Source organism: Phacochoerus africanus, chromosome 13, assembly GCF_016906955.1.
Source record: "Phacochoerus africanus isolate WHEZ1 chromosome 13, ROS_Pafr_v1, whole genome shotgun sequence".
Classification (NCBI taxonomy): Eukaryota; Metazoa; Chordata; class Mammalia; order Artiodactyla; family Suidae; genus Phacochoerus; species Phacochoerus africanus.
Window position 1 is genome coordinate 16,914,944 of NC_062556.1, and position 16,996 is coordinate 16,931,939.

General features: G+C 40.3%; 1 protein-coding gene across 4 annotated transcripts in view; it reads right to left on the reverse strand.

Moving 5' to 3' along the window:
* Positions 1-16,996, reverse strand: part of RNASEH2B (ribonuclease H2 subunit B) — an 82,278-nt gene that overhangs the window by 54,456 nt on the left and 10,826 nt on the right. For 3 of the 4 annotated variants that reach the window (XM_047755937.1, XM_047755935.1, XM_047755934.1), the window contains exons 2-3: positions 1,948-2,019; positions 163-270 (exon numbers count right to left, since the gene is read on the reverse strand). In XM_047755937.1, the coding sequence (XP_047611893.1) occupies positions 163-270; positions 1,948-2,019 (180 nt within the window). Of the gene's footprint in view, positions 1-162; positions 285-1,947; positions 2,020-16,996 lie in introns of those variants that run through there. The other variant, XM_047755936.1, reaches the window with a different exon arrangement.

Genomic DNA, 16,996 nt, shown 5'->3' on the forward strand with positions numbered 1-16,996 from the left:
CCTTTCTCCTTCTCCTTGGTTGAACCCTGCTCTGATGCCAATAAAGAAAAAGCCACGGACTGGACTCCAACCCAGGCGGAGAGACCCAGCCTCCCACGCGTGAAAGATGGAAAAGCGAGGCTATGTGTTGAGTTAATGGAAATATACACACTAGTCACTTACCTGATTGAACGGACTCATTTATAAACCAAGAATGGTGTTTTTCCTTGAAAACTTTTATTTCAAACAGCTGCGGTAGACACATATTGAACAAGTAAATGGCTCCTTCCCCTGTTAAGACAAATCTGTTTTTTTATTTTTAAGTTTTCTCTCTCTCTCTCTCTCTGACACACACACACACACACACACAAACACACATGTCAAAAGACCATCTACTAGTTCTGAGGACTGTTCCTAATATGAACATAAACATAAACCTACATAGATATGGTCTATACAAAGGGACTCCAAGGAAAGCTTGTGGCTATTACTTACAGAGGCTTGTTGGCCAACTCTGCAATCCTCGCCGAACTGAGACCAATAAATAGAAAAGTGGAAATCACTGACCTTGACCTCGAGTCCTCCTTGGGGTCAGGACGGAAACCCCTTCTTCAACTACTCAAACCTGATGGCTCGGTGAGCAGAACAGAGCTGGCCCGCAGGCCCCAGTCGAGGGCAGCGTGCAGCCTCCCACCATGAGGGACAGGGACGTGGCCTGCCCACCCCAAAGGCCACCCCGAGTGGGAAAGGCCAAGACCTAGACAGTAACGCCTTTAAGGCAGGAGTGAGGAAAGCCACATCCAACTGGTTGAAAATTTCCTCTTCTTTTTTCAAACAAACAAACAAAAAGAGGCTGGAAGAGGGTGAGGGAAGTCTGTGCGCATCTGCGTGCATCTCAAAGAACCCCTTTAAGGCATGAATTTTTTTCCTTAAACATGGTTCAACCCAGGACCCAGACTTTGAATTTTCCTCAACTACATGCTGGTTGTATGCCCTTGGAGAAGCTGGGTAATCCTTCCCCACTAGTATCCCTGAGGATGCAACACAGGTTCTAACGCTGGCCTCCGTCAGTGGGTTAAGGATCTGGCGCTGCCATGAGCCGTGGTGTAGGTCACAGACCCGGCTCGGACCCCGTGTTGCTGTGGCTATGGTGTAGGCTGGCAGCGACAGCTCCAATTTGACCCCTGGCACAGGCACTTCCACATGCCATGGGTGCAGCCCTAAAAAGCAAAAAAAAAAAAAAAACAAAACCTTACAAGATAAATCTCACAAAATAAACTAATGGAGATGCAATTCCACACAGTGATAAATAATATCACCAATATTACTATATACTTATATTTTAATATTTTTGCCTAAAAATAAGACAAAACAAAATACACTGAATACAAAGTTAAAATTACTCCTGATAAAACATGTATCTCCTTAAAAGGCCATGCTTTTAATGCAAAACAAATCACTCCTTGACAGAAAAAAAAAAAACATGTATACTACTTTTCAGTCAGAACAAAATAAGGAAAGCATAACTAAAGATGAAACTATACAAAATCTAGTAAAAACCTTCCTTAAAAAATATGGTCATTTATTTTACTTCATAACATACAATGAATATAAATGGAGGCTAATGTTGGATAACTTCTAAGAAAAGTCGCCTTAAGAAGGTCAAGGAAAATTAATCTGTTTTCAGAAAGAAATCAAACACACCACTTTTTTGTTTTGCCATCATTTCTGATGAATGAACGGTTCTATGGATTAAAATTAAGAAGAAATAAAAAAATGTTTCGGTCGAGTGATTATTTCAGAAGACCAGCAATGTTTCTGCCACCATGTAATACCATCTTACCTTTAAAAGCTATTCAGGAAGAATGAACGTATAAAGACAGATAAACATACACATTTTTCAGCCACGATGTTTAAAAAATGTTCAAGTTACTATTATCCGAGGAGAGGGAGGGAAGGAGCACTTACCTGAACACGGGTTAACCAATTTCACAAACATAAGCCCATTTTTCATCTTCTTTGAAGCATCTTTTAAATATTCTGAAAAGAAATGGTACATTCGTAAAATTAATAGACATCTGCTTTGTTGCTCACTCTATTTTTCTTTTGATTTCTTTCTTCTATTTATATGATTTCCTTTCTAAAAAAAAAATTTTTTTTTTGTCTTTTTTCTATTTCTTTGGGCCGCTCCCGCGGCATATGGAGGTTCCCAGGCTAGGGGTTGAATCGGAGCTGTAGCCCCAGGCCTACGCCAGAGCCACAGCAACGTGGGATCCGAGCCGCGTCTGCAACCTACACCACAGCTCAGGGCAACGCCGGATCGTTAACCCACTGAGCAAGGTCAGGGACTGAACCCGCAACCTCATGGTTCCTAGTCAGATTCGTTAACCACTGCGCCACGACGGGAACTCCTCCTTTCTAAAAATTTTAACTCTATTCTATGACTTACAAGTTGTGTGATCTTGTGCAAATTATTAATTTCTCTGTAAGGCACAGTGGAATTTTAGGTAACTTTACTTCTTTGAGAAGAGATGAGAAGAGGACTCAGATGGCCTGGGGGACAGGTAACCTTGGCTCAACCACTTGGTCGCTTAGTCACCTGCAGAGGTGACAAAGGCTCATGTCCTGTCTCAGCTGTCACATTCATAAAATGTGGACAATAACATACACAGTTGCCTTTCAGAGGACTGAGCTGGCTAATTTGTTGGAAGTTCTTAACATATTCAGACAAACACGTTAGTAAATGGCAGCTCTTACTGCTATTATTTTTTATTGTTACCATTATTAGGAAATAGAACAGTTAAAAAATAGTTACTGGGCACATATTTGTTGCCCCTAATGATGATGATCTACGCATGTCCTCTGCCCGTTTTTCTAGTGGGGGGCGTTCATCTTTCCTTTACTCCTTTAGGAGGAGTCTTTCCGCAGTAGGGGGATTATTTTGCTCCTCAGGAGATATCAAATCTTCGTGTAATCTCATCAATGTTTTCTATCATGGTTGTACTTTTTGCTTCACACTCAGAAAGGTCTTCTCTTCCTCAAGATTGTGTGAATTGCCCATTTTTTCTTCCAATATTTTTATTATTTTTATTTTTTTAATTTTTTTTTTGCTTTTTGAGGCTGCACCCGTGGCATATGGAGGTTCCCAGGCTAGGGGTCTAATAGGAGCTACAACTGCCGGCCTACCGCACAGCCACAGCAACATCAGATCTGAGCCGTGTCTGCAACCTACACCTCAGCTCACAGGAATGCCAGATCCTTAACCCACTGAGCGAGGCCAGGGATCGAACCCACAATCCATGGTTCCTAGTTGGATTTGTTTCCACTGCGCCATGACGGGAACTCCCCGATACTTTTAGATAACATTTAACCTATTTGGAAGATACCTATCCAACTTTAATTTTTTTCAATGTGTTGTCTAGTAGTCTCAATGCCATCTACTGCCATCATATGCTAAATGTTTAAAACAAATTTATGAATCTGTCCATGGGCATTGTATTTTGACCCACAAATCTGTGGCTATCTTAGCATTAGAAATTCAATAATTTAGATTTTTTAGCTTTAAAATACACTTTAACATACGGTTTGTCTTCTCCTTATGTGTTCTCTACAAGACTGTACTGTCAGAGATTTAATTATCTATATTAAAACATACAGACCATGACAATTTTATTTATAACATCCTCATGCATTTTGAGTGATATATTCATACAGCCCATTTAAAGAATCTCTCTGCAGAAGGAACAAAGGGACTCTGATTAATGAGCGAGCAGAGCAACAACCTAGTAAAGAGCAAATCAGAATCTCTGGGGAAGGAAGGGAACGTGTAGTCAGTTTTACTTTCTAAAGCCTCACTCCCTTTATCTCACTTCAGATCTTCACAAACTTCAAAACAGCCTACCCATGAATGGTCTAACTTCTTTCTTAATAGTGACATTAAATATATAAAAGGGGAAAAAACCCTAATTTTGAGATTTTTCACTTGCAACCACATGGAATAACAGAATCCTAATTTACACCCCGCCTCCACCTGAAGCACCCCCCCCCCCAAAAAAAAGACAAAATATATACAAAACGACTATTTCCATGACACTGGAGGTTGAGCCACACAGCAGAGTGATCTCTGAGAGATGGGAAACAAAGGAGGTGAGCCCTGTGATCGCCCCACTGACTGTCCTGCGAGTTTCCAGGCCATAGTGAAGAAGAGGAGAACACAGGTGAAAAGCCTGGTAAGACTCCCCAAGTTGAAGAGACGGCATGGAGCGTTCTCAGGACACTGTGGCTAGAGCTCACAGCATACGGGAAAGGAGACACCTACAAAGAAAGAAAACCCTAGAGATCTGAACAGGTCCTGCATGAGAGCTTAGCAAGGTACGAATCGGTGCATGCATCTGATGAAACCACCAAGGGCTAGGAGGAAAACCAGCTGAACAGATGAGAGAAGCGTACTTCACACTTACTCAGGGCCCTGGATTGGGTCCATTCCTAGCCAGACGGGAAAAACTCCTAATTCAGAGGGCATTGGGCAGATGCCAAAGGGTCTTGGTTCAGGAGTAGAGGACAAATAGCTCTAGACTAAATGTTGTTCTGGTCCTACTGAACTAGCTTTTTTCTTTTTATGGCCATACCCGTGGCATATGGAAGTTCCTGGGCCAGGGGTTGGATTGGAGCTGCAGCTGTGGCCTACACCACAGCCATGGCAACACCAGAACCGAGCCACATCTGCAACCTCCACCACAGCTTGAGGCAATGCCAGATCCGCAGCCCACTGAGTGAGGACAGGGATCGAACCTGCATCCTCACAGAGACAATGTTGGGACCTTAACCCATGGAATCACAATGGGAACTCCAAGAACTAATTTTAAAGACCTAAAAGGATCAAACTGTTTCCGAGTACCTCCACTGTGTTCCAGAATGAAGCTCAAGATTATTTATGAGAGTATGAAAAAATTCATCTGCTGAAAAGGTAAGACTCACATCTGATGTCTAGTCAAATACTACTAGGCATTCAAATAAGTAAAAAAAAAAAAAAAAAAAGATCCATAATGAGAAAAATAAGTCAATTATTGAGAGGGGTATTGATATTGGACACAGATATTACAAGGAACAGGATTAAAAAGTGTCCCTCATGCATACAAACTTGAGACATAGAAGATTTTTTAAAAAAACCCAAGTTGAGATAAAAACAAATATATACCAAATGTGATTAATGGCAAAAGAAAAGATGAATGAACTTGAAGACACACAGCAATAGAAGAAAACTATCTAAGGAGTTCCCGTCATGGCTCAGTCAGTGGTTAACAAATCCAACTAGGAACCATGAGGCTGTGGGTTCAATCCCTGGCCTTGCTCAGTGGGTTAAGGATTTGGCGTTGCTGTGAGCTGTGGTGTAGGTTGCAGATGTGGCTTGGATCCCGCGTTGCTGTGGCTCTGGCGTAGGCCAGTGGCTGCAGCTCCGATTCGACCCCTAGCCTGGGAACCTCCATATGCCTTGGGAGCAGCCCAAGAAATGGCAAAAAGACAAACAAACAAACAAACAAAAACCCAACTATCTAAAATGAAAACGAAAAGAAGAATTAAAAATAAAATTGGGTATTAGCAAACTGTGGGACAACTTCAAGCATCCTAATAATATGTGTGTGATTAGAATCCTTGAGAGAGAAGAGGGAGGAAGCAGAAGAAATATTTTAAGAAAGTATGGCAAAATATTTTCAAATCTGATGAAAACTATAAACCCACATATCCACGTTCACTAAGTACAAGAAACAGGGAGAAAATTATGTATCAAAATCAATAGTTCAAAACCAGCAATAAAAAAATCATATGGAAAAATAACATAAAAAACAAAAAGAACTTATAAATATGTATGACCGAGTCACTTTGCCGAACAGCAGAAACTGGCCCAACATTGTAAATCAACTATTCTTTAATTAAAAAAAAAAGAAAATTATCTAAAAGTGATAGCAAATTTCTTACTGGAAACAATGCAAGCCAGAAGACAATGGAGAAACATCTTTGAAACACTAAAAGAAAACCTGATGAGCCCAGAGAAAATACCTTTGAAAAAATGAAAGTGATCAACAGACTCTTTCAGACATTCAAGGGTTAAAAGAAACGACCACCAATGGAAGCACAGGACATGGAAAGCTAAGGCTAGTTCTGCTAGAAGGAACCTGATACCTCATGAAAATATGAATCTAAACCAAAGAATGAGCAACATTGGGAATGGTGACTGCAAGAGTAAATGCATAAGAATTTTTTTCTTATTTAAATCTCTTTAAAGATCACTGACTAAACAGCAGGAACAACAACTTAGTGCAGGGTTTATAACATGTGAATAAATAAAACATGACTACCACCGCGTGAAGCCCAAGAAGGGAGAAATGAAAACATACCATCCTGTTTCTCACACTGTGTGTGCAGTGACGCTGCAGGTAGATGTGATCATTTAAATGTGTGTACAGCAAACCCTACGGCGGCCAGTGAAATTACAAAACAAACAAAAGAAACTGCTGTCATTAATAAGACAGCAAAGGAGATGAAATAGAATCACAAAAAGCCTCCATTCGAAAGAAAGCAGAAAAGGAGTAAAAGAAGTTCTAAGAACAGATGAGCCAAATGAAAACAAACGACACAATGACAGACTCAAACCTAACCATATCAATAATCACAAGGTAAACAGACCACATCCCAACTAAAACACAGACAACATCAGACTGGATAAAAACGCAAGATAAAAATGACATGCTGCCTATTTTATATTGAAAGATCCAAGTAGATTAGAAGTAAATAGAAGACAGTGTGCTTATCCTGCTAACACTAATTAAACAAAGATGCAATGGCTCCGTTAATAACAAATATCACCAGGAATTAAAAAGAAGGTCACTTCATAATGATGGAAGGATCAGGAAGAAGTAATCCTAATTCTTTATGATCATAAACACACAGTTTCGATATAAACAAAGTAAAAACTCACAGAGCCCTCTGCCCCATCTCTAACCCCTGGCAACCACTAATCTGCTCTCCATCGCTAAAAACGTTGTCATTTTGAGAATGTTATATAAATAGAACCAAACAGATTCAACTTTAAGAAATCTTTAAGACTGTCCTTTCTGCAACTTATGAAAATGTAAAGGCTGAAGTTTAGCTCTGTTAAAAACCTGTCCGCAAAACCAAAATGGGTTGTGGTTTTCTCTCCTTTCCTCACCTGCTGCTTCTCACTTTTCCAGCATCTTTTCATTCTGTCTCAAGGCATAGAAAAGGTGACCTCTCTGTTTCAGCACTATGGCCTTTACTTTATTTTGGCATGACAGTAAATCTTTCAACTTTAAGTTGGTGAATTACTACTGATTTTTTGTTTCTTTTCCTCCTTTTTTTTAAGAAAACGTTGGCTCTAGTCATCCTTGCCAGTTCTTCTTCAGCTTTCCCATTCCTCTGAGCTTAAAATAATCAAATTTTACAAATATCCAAAATCTTAAAAAGATATTTTTAATAACTATTCCAGGGAAGCACTATTTCCATTTTTCCCAGGAAAGGCAATAAGTCCAGAGGATTAGCTATAGCCTAAAATGTCAACTATAAGAACTTTGGGATTACCAAGTACAAATAATACTGACATTAATGTGTTCGGCTGCAAATGCCAGAATTCTCTGAAACATGCTTTGAGATATGTTAGTGTAGATAACACTGAAATGTCTACATAGCAGGGAAAAAAGTCATCTTTCCTTAGAGCCAACAAAACAACTTGCTGTTGGACTCAATCTTTCAACACAGAATTCCAAGTGAGACAGTATACACTTTTAACTATAGAACGCATTTCTTTTTTTTTTTTTTTTTGTCTTTTTAATCTTTTTCTAGGGCCCCACCTGCGGCCTGCGGAGGTTCCCAGGCCAGGGGTCAAATCGGAGTTGTAGCCACTGGCCTACGCCAGAGCCACAGCAACGCAGGATCCGAGCCGCATGTGCGACCTACGCCACAGCCCACGGCAACGCCAGATCCCCAACCCACTGAGGCCAGGGATCGAACCTGAAACCTCATGGTTCCTAGACGGATTCCTTAACCACTGAGCCACAACGGGAACTCCCAGAATGCATTTCAAATTAATCTCTCCTGCCTACTTCATTCATTCATTTTGTTAATAATTACTGGCTAGTAAAAACAGACCCAGCCCCATCCACGGGGAGCTTCTGGATGTTCCATGGAAGAGACAGTGAATTAAATAATCACACAGATGTAGACTGCAAATGTAACAATGCTAAGAAGAAACACATGGACTGAGCCCCTGTGATAGAGAACATCACAGATGTCTGAGAAGGCTTTTCGTGTGTGGCACTGGCTGAGTGCTCTGCTTTGATGGCTTAGGAGTCAAAGGAAGTATGTATCCACTTTACCTGCTAAATACTTAGTGGGCTCCTGGGACAAAGCCAGTGCACAGGAGGGTTTTGTTTGACAGGCACATTTAAAAAAAATTGAAACCGGGTGCCAACATTTGGAAATTAGGTGATTTTACATAAAGTACAGACTTCAGATAGAAGTGTATTTTCCCTAAATATGAAGGAAAAAAAAAATTGTTAGGCAAAGACTGTGTCTTGCACTCTAAAATCACCCTGCAACAACAAACCCGTTTTGTCAAATGGCAACTACTGCTGCCTGGTTCCTCCTGTCCTCCGAGGCGTCTTGTCTCACGGCTGGATGATTATCAGATGCCATGTCTGCTGCTCACTGAACTGTGTTCTCATTTTCTAGATTCTATGTACCCACAGCAAATATCCAGATGTCAAATAAATAACCATTTAGCAACAAACACTATCCTCTTAACTGAAATTGATTCTATTACATTTTACTATTCCAGGCACTGAGGATACAGCTGTGAAGAAAACAAAGCCCCTGTGCCCACAGGAAGAGTGCGTTTAATTCACCCTTCACCTTCCCCTGCTGACTTCTCCACCCGTCTCTCAATCCTCATGTTCTGCCCTCACCTCTCAGCCATCCAGTCCTACAGAGCAGGGAAGAGGACTCAGATTTGCCAGAACCTGGAGACCCTGGGTCCAGAACAGTACTGTCAAACAGAAATAAAATGCATCCCGGAAATATGAGCCATACTGTTATTTAAAATTTCCTAGGAGCCACATTCAAAATAGATAAAATAAAACCTCAATGATATATTTTATTTAACACAATGTATCTAAAATATTTTCATTTCAATGTATTAAAATATGAAATGTGTTAGCATGATTATTAGCTACAGGTTTTTAACAAATGCCATTTAACAGATTGAGAAAGTTTCCTATTCCTAATTTCCTGAGTGCTTGTTATCGTGAAAGAGTATTAGATTTTCCTGAATGCTTTTTCTGTAGCTATTGAGAGGATTATGTGGTTTGGGGCCTTTGTGTTCTTGAAATAGTGTATCATATTGGTTGATTTTAGCGGGGTGAAGCAAGTCTGTATACTTAGGATAAATCCCACTTGGTCATGGTGTATAACCCTTTCCACATACTTCTGGATTTGGTTTGCTACTTTTTGAGAAGTTTTGCATCTATGTTTATAAGGGATATCAGTATATTAGTTTTCTTATGCTATCTTTTTCTGGTTTTGGTATGAGGCTAATACTAGCCTCAGAGGATGAATTGGGAAGTATTTTATCTTTTTACATTTTTTGGGGAAAAGTTTATAAAGAATTGGTATTAATTTGTTCAGTGTTTAGATTTTTACCAGTAAAGTTATCTCTGCGTAGGCTTTTTTCTATGAAAAGGTTTTAATTTACCAATGTAATTTATTTACCTGCTAGAGATCTGTTCAGGTTGTCTATTTCTTCTTGAGTTAGCAGTTTTTGTAGTTTATGCCTTTCTAGGGATTTATCCATTTCATATAATCGTCCATTTCCCATAAATTATCTATTTTGTTGGCATACAGGTGTTCGTAGTATTTAGTATTCCCTTATGTTCCTTCTTTATTTCTTTAAGATCACTAGTGATACCCTGAAAGATTTCTTTTGGGTGTGTGTTTTTGGTAGGGCTACACCCACGGCATATGGAGGTTCCCAGCCTAGGGGTCAAATCAGAGCTATAGCTGCCGGCCTGCACCACAGCCACAGCAACACAGGATCTGAGCTGCGTCTCTTGACCACCACAGCTCATGGCAACACCAGATCTTTAACCCACTGAGCAAGGCCAGGGATCGAACCCTAGTTCTCATGGATACAGGTCGGGTTGGTTACTGCCAAGCCACTATGGGAACTCCAACTCTCTTTCGTTTCTGATTTTAGTAATTTGAATCTTCTTTTTCTTGGACTAAAGATTTGCTATTTTTTTTTTTTTTTGATCTTTTCAAAAGGGTCACCTTGGACTTCATTGATTTTTCTGTTACTTTTCTACTCTCTACATTCTCTCTCATCTTTCTTTCTTTTCCTCTATTAGCTTTGGGTTTGGTTTGTTCTTTTTCTAGTTTCTTAAGGTGAAAGTTTACGTTATAAATTTGAGAACTTCCCTCTTGTTAAATATAGGAATGTACAGCTATATATTTTGCTCTAAACACTGCTCTGCTTGCATTCCTTACGGTTGTTATATACTGTGCTTCAAGTACTTTATCGTTTCCCTTATAATTTCTCCTTGGACCCATTGGTTATTTAGAAGTGTGTTGTTTAATTTCCACATAGTTGTGAATTCCCCAAATCTCCTTCTATTAATCGCCTGTTTTCATTTCACTATTTTTGGAGAGCATATTTTGTATAATTTCAGTCCTTTTAAGTTTACTGAGGTTTGTTTCACGGCCTGGACGACGGTCTGTTCTGGAGACTGTGGTTGAGGGGAGTGTTGTGTGGACGTCTTCTAGGTTTTCTGGTTAGAGAGCTGGTCAAGTCGTCTGTGTCCTTGATGATGGTCCTCTTAGTTGTTTTACCCACATGGAAACGGGCTACTGAAATCTCCCGCTGCTGGTGTTCAACTGACTATACTACCTTTCAATTCTGTCCGTTTCTGGTGCACGCACTTTTGGTCATTAGGGGCATGTATGTTTATAATGGTTATATCTTCCTAATATTAACCTTGTTATCATTATAATGTATTCCTCTTTCTGTCCAGCAACAATTTTTGTATCAAAGTCTACTTCATCTGATGTTAGTTCAGCTCTCCCTTGGTTACTGCTTGTGTGGTCTGTTTCCATCCATTTATTTTGAACCTACTTGTGTCTTTGACTCTAAAGTGTGTATCCTACAGGCAGCACGTGGAGGGATCATGTTCCCTGAGTCTCCATTCTGCCAATCTCTACCTTCGAAGAGAAATGTTTAATGCACATACATTTCACATAATTACTGTTAAGGTAGGACCTACATCTGCCATTTAGCTCTGTTTTCTATATGTCATGTGTTTGTTTTTGTTCCTCTTTTCCTCTATTACTGATGTCTTTCTTTTTTTTTGTATTTTTGCCTTTTCTGGGGCCACTCCCACGGCAATATGGAGGTTCCCAGGCTAGGGGTCCAATCGGAGCTGTAGCTGCCGGCCTCCGCCAGGGCCATAGCAATGCAGGATCCAAGCTGCATCTGCGACCTACACCACAGCTCAGGGCAACACCAGAGCCTTAACCCACTGAGTGAGGCTAGGGATTGAACCTGCGTCCTCATGGATGCCAGTCAGGTTCATAACCACTGAGCCACGACAGGAACTCCCTATTACTGTCGTCTTTAGTCAGATATTTTCTAGAGCACAATTTTAATTTCCTTGTTGTTTCTTTTACTATATTTTGAGGGGGAGTTATTTTCGCCGTGGTTTTCCTGGGAATTACACTTAGCATCTTAATTTACAAGAATGGAGTTCAGATTAAAACAACTTGAAAATTTCAACAGCATAAAGAAATTTTCCTGCAATGTATTACTTTTCCTTCCCCCTCCTCTGTACTATTATCAGCATACATATTACATAACTATTGCCTCATGAAGTTGTATTTTAATTAGGGAGGAGAAAAGGGTTACAAATAAAAATACATTTGTAACGTCTTTTATATTTCTCTACGTATTCATCTCTACCAATCATCTCCAGTCTTCATGGGGATTCAGGTTACCATCTAGTGACCTTTCCTTTCAATCTAAAGGACTCCTTTTACGATTTTCAGGGATCAGTTCAGTTGGTGATGAATTCTCTCAGTTTTTCTTCATCTAGGAATGCCTTAGATTCCGCAGTTGACAGACACAGCATCCTTGGTTGAGGGTTTTTCTTTAAACATCTCGAATGTGTCATCCCGCTGACTTCCATCCTCTATGCTTTCTAATGAGAAGGGAGCTGCTAATCTCTCTGTACTTGACAAGTCACTTTCTCTCGATGCTTTCAAGATTCTCGCCTTGTGTTTGTCTTTTAACAGTTTGACTATGATGTGAGTAGGTGTGGATCGCCTTCAGCTTATCCCTTTGGAGTTTAGGGAGCTTTCAAGCCTGTAGATTACTCTTCATCAAATTTGGGAAGTGTTTCACCATTAATTATTTGAATGCTCACCCCCACTTCTCCTTCTCTTCCCCTCTGGAACTCCCTTTATAAATATATTGGTATACCTGACGGTGTACTGCAGGTCTCTGAGACTTTCAGTTTTCTTAATTCTTTTTTCTTTCTGTTCCTCAGGCTGGATACTCTCAATTGATCTATCATTGACTTTGCTGTTTCTTTCCTCTTCCAGCTTAAATTTGTTGTTGAGTCTGCTCATCAAATTTTCTTTCAGTTACTGCACCAGAATTTATATATTCTTTTGTAATTTCTCTATTGATATACTTACTCTATTTTGTGAGAAGTCATTGTTCACACTTTCCTTTAATTCTTTAGACACAGTTGGCTTAATTCTTGGAGCATATTTTTATAACAGCTGATTAAAATCTTTATAGAGTAAGTCCAACATCTTGACCACCTCAGGGGCTGTTTCTATTGATGACTTTCCTTCCCCTGTGTATGAGGCATACTTCTTGTATCTCCGCATGCCTCGTATCTTTTATTGAAAATTGGACATTTTAGACAAAATAATAATAAATGAAACAATTCTGGATATCAGACTCCCTTTCCTTAACTCTGCAAGATTTATTGTTGCTGCTTTTTGGTCATCACTGCAGCTGCTGTAATTTGTTTATTTAGTGACATTTCTGACTAACCCTGTGATCTCTATAACCTGTAGTGTTTGTTAACCACTGATGTCTCAGTTAGCTTAGCAGTTAGCTAATGATTGGTCTGAGATTTCCTTAAATGTCTTGAAGCAGAAAGTCTCCCAACATTTGCTGAAGGGATCTGCGTATGTGTTGGGGCATGCCTTCAACACGCAGGCAATTTAAACTTCGGCCTTAGCTTTTGCTTACTGCTTCCCTGGGTCCTCAAGGTGGGTCAGAGGTGAGAGATTAGCGCCCTCTCGGGCCTTTCCTAGGCAAGCAGACACAGCCCTCTAATTCCCTAGGAGTATGTCAGAGTTTTTCAAAGCCTTTTACGCAGATCTTAGTCTCATATCTTCCTTTTAAGATTTTGGCCAGGTTCTTGTTTCCCCGACTGGTATTGCCCGCTCAGCAGCTGAGTATTAATTGCCACTGATTGTTTCTGACAAAGGCCTTCAGGACAGGGTTTTCTTGCAGAGCGAGTTGTGAGGTCCAATCAGGTCAAATGACAACAACGCCCTGTGAACAAGGCTTTTCCAAGGAGCTACAAGATAGGTCAGCCAGGGACAATGCTCTGGGAATGGGACTTTGCTTTGAGGAGCTCCAAACAAGGCCTGCCCATGATCGCAAGGCTGCTGACTTTCAAGGTTACTGCAGACCTGAGCAAAGGGAGGTGGGAGTAGTTCAAGTTGCAATGCCTGCTCAGTGAGATTCAGCAGTTTTTCTTGAATAAACACGCCTCCGATTGCTGGAAGCCTTTGGCTAATTTCGAGAGTTCTTAAAAAGTTGATTTGGCCGTCTTTGCCAATGTTTTCATTGCTTTTACAATGAAGGGGTGGATTTACCCCCACCAGATTTTGAAGGCTTCGTATGAAAAACTATCTCACATTGCTATGATACTTCTTTTTTCTTAATTACTCAGTGACTTTTACTACATTTATAGTTGCATCACAACCCAGTTTTATAGCATGTCCATCCCCAACCCCCAGAGCATTCCCCCACCCCTCAACCTGTCTCCTTTGGAAACCGTAAGTGTTTCAAAGTCTGTGAGTCAGTATCTGTTCTGCAAAGAAGTTCATTGTGTTCTTTTTTTCAGATTCCACATGTCAGTGGTAGCATGTGACGCTGGTGTCTCACTGTGCCATGATACTTCTAATAGATTTCTTAGTTGACGATTTCATGTGTCCCTTAAGCACACAAAATTACTTTTGACTATAAACTAAAGGCTCTGTAAAAAATTAAAGAGTTTTTAAGTTTTCATTTAAACTTGGAAAACCCTGGGTCATCCCATGAGCTAGCTCCTCACCCACCAAGCTTGGAAGCTCCATTTTTTCCTCTCACTTTTACCTGCATCCAGTGCAAAGATAGCTAATTTAATGAGGGGAGAAAATCTGCTTTTAGAATAATGGGAACAAATCAGAAAAGTGGGAGTGGGAGGACAGAGAAGGGTTTTCCTCCATAAGCCTTTATTTAGTTAGTTAGGTTTTTTTTTTTTTTAGGGCCACGCCCGCAGCATATGGAGGTTCCCAGGCTAGAGGTCGAACTGGAGCTGTAGCTGCTGGCCTGCACCACAGCCACAGAAACATGGGATTCGAGCCACAACTGTGACCGGATCCTTAACCCACTGAGCGAGGCCGGGGATCGGACCTGCGTCTTCATGGATACTAGTCAGGTTCCTTTCCACTGAGCCACGATGGGAACTCCCATAAGCCTACCTATCTCTTTGATAATGTCAGCATAGAAAGCACACAAGATCTGGAGTCAGAGAGGGCCATGATTCAATCCCAGCTCCTCTTTTTACTCAGCAGTGTGACCTTGGGCAAGATAGTGAACTTTTCCTTGCCTCACTTATTTCACTTACAAAACTGGGCATAATAATTATTTTACAGGTTTTTCTTGGGTTTAAATATATGTAAAAGTGACTAGAACATGCAATTAAGAGTCAGTTTCCTTGCTCTTGGCTACATGGACATTTTAAGAATATGTAGGGAATATTAAGATCAAAGTATAAAAGTCAGGAATTCCAAGCAAAGACCCACCAAAAGGGGCTAACAATCAGCTTTCTAGGAGGCAATTAATCGGCCCAGGACAGGCGCACACCAGAGGTCTTGAAGGTTCAGTGTCAAACCACCATAATAAGCGAGCGTGGCAATAAAGTGAGTCACACAAATGTTTTGGTTTCTTAGTGCACATAAAAGTTATGTTTATACTATACTGTGGTCTGTTAAGTGTGTAACAGCATTATATCTTTAAAATGTACATATCTTATTTAAAAATACTTTATTGCTAAAAAACGCTGTCATTTAATCCTTCAGTGAGTCATCATCTTTTAGCAATAGTAACATCAAAGAAAACTGACAACATAACAAATACAATAATGAAAAGTTTTAAATAGTCTAAGAATTACCAAATGTGACAGAGATATGAAGTGAACAAATGCTGTTAGAAAAATGGTGTCAGTAGGCTAACCCAAAGAACAGTTGCCACAAACTGTCAATTTGGAAAAAGTGCAGGATCTGCAAAGCACAATAAAGCAAAGTGAAATAAAGTTAGGGCTATACATTCTTTTTAAGAAGCCAGAACATAATGCATTTTATGTGCAAAATTAAGATAACATACAATAAAGTAACCAGCAGAGTTTCTGGTACATGGAATATGTTTGATAAATGTTACATGAGTGTATTGTTTGATTTTTAGAAAAAGCCCAGTAAGAAATGGTAAAAGCAAGTTTTTCTACTTAATGAGCCAAACTTCATTTATTTAGAAAATTTTCTCATGTGAAATATAGTCTTCCAAAACTATGCTGAATAAAATAAGACTTCACATTATATTTTTAAAAGAATAAACTTTATACTTTCTTTTTTTGACTGTTTTCTCTTACATAAGAGATGACATAAGCCTTGCTGGCTAAAAGAGTCCTTTTTCAAAAACAGAAAAAATTCAGACAAATCAGAAGCAGGTATTCAGTCTTTCTGGCCATTTCAGATTCAATAATATCTTAAATTTCCCAATTATCTCCAGCCCTGCCACTTGAGTTTTTCATGTCTAACCAATTCTGTGCGGTCTTCTTGCACTTTCTCCATAAAGATCCCATTTGATGTCCCGCTAGTCCCCATTAACTTCCGCAGCAAGTCTTCCACCTATTTACCATCTCAATCTAAATACCTCAAGGAGGGAGTTCCCACCGTGGCTCAGCGGAAACGAATCCAACTAGGATGCATGAGGATGAAGGTTCCATCCCTGGCCTCACTCCGTGGGTGAAGGACCTGGCGTGGCTGTGGCTGTGGCTGTGGTGCAGGCCAGCAGCTGCAACTCCGATTTGACCCCTGGCCTGCGGACGTCCATATGCTGCGGCTTCGGCCCTAAAAAGCCAATAAATAAATAAATACCTGAGCCAAAGGAAACTCTGATGGCTACTTTGACATCTGAAGTTTCAAGAAAGCATAGCAGTAAGTGTAAAATAACAAACAATAGCGAATACGTGTGAGGCATCTACTACACACGCCGAGCCGTCCTGATGTAAGTTACAGACTATGACCCTCATAATATCTCTGGGGTCGGTACCACATAACTTCCACTTTTTTAGATGAGAAATTTGTCCAACGTTAGAGCTACTCAACCATATAGAGAGCCAAGATTTAAACAGGGCAACAAATGGTTTAAACACTGGCACTTCATAGAAACTCTCAAAGTCCTATCCTTCTTAACTCGCGAAACTCGAACAGCTCTGAAGTGCAGTACTCTCGGGACTGCCGTTCCCCCGTGACACCAACATCTCAAACGCATCTGTCCCCCTGTCCTGTCTGCCTCAGTGAAGACCGGAGCATCTCAGCTGCCCCCACTCCAGTCCAGCCAGTAGCCCACGCTGCCAGGGGTGCCACCGAAGGAAGCAGAGGGGATGGG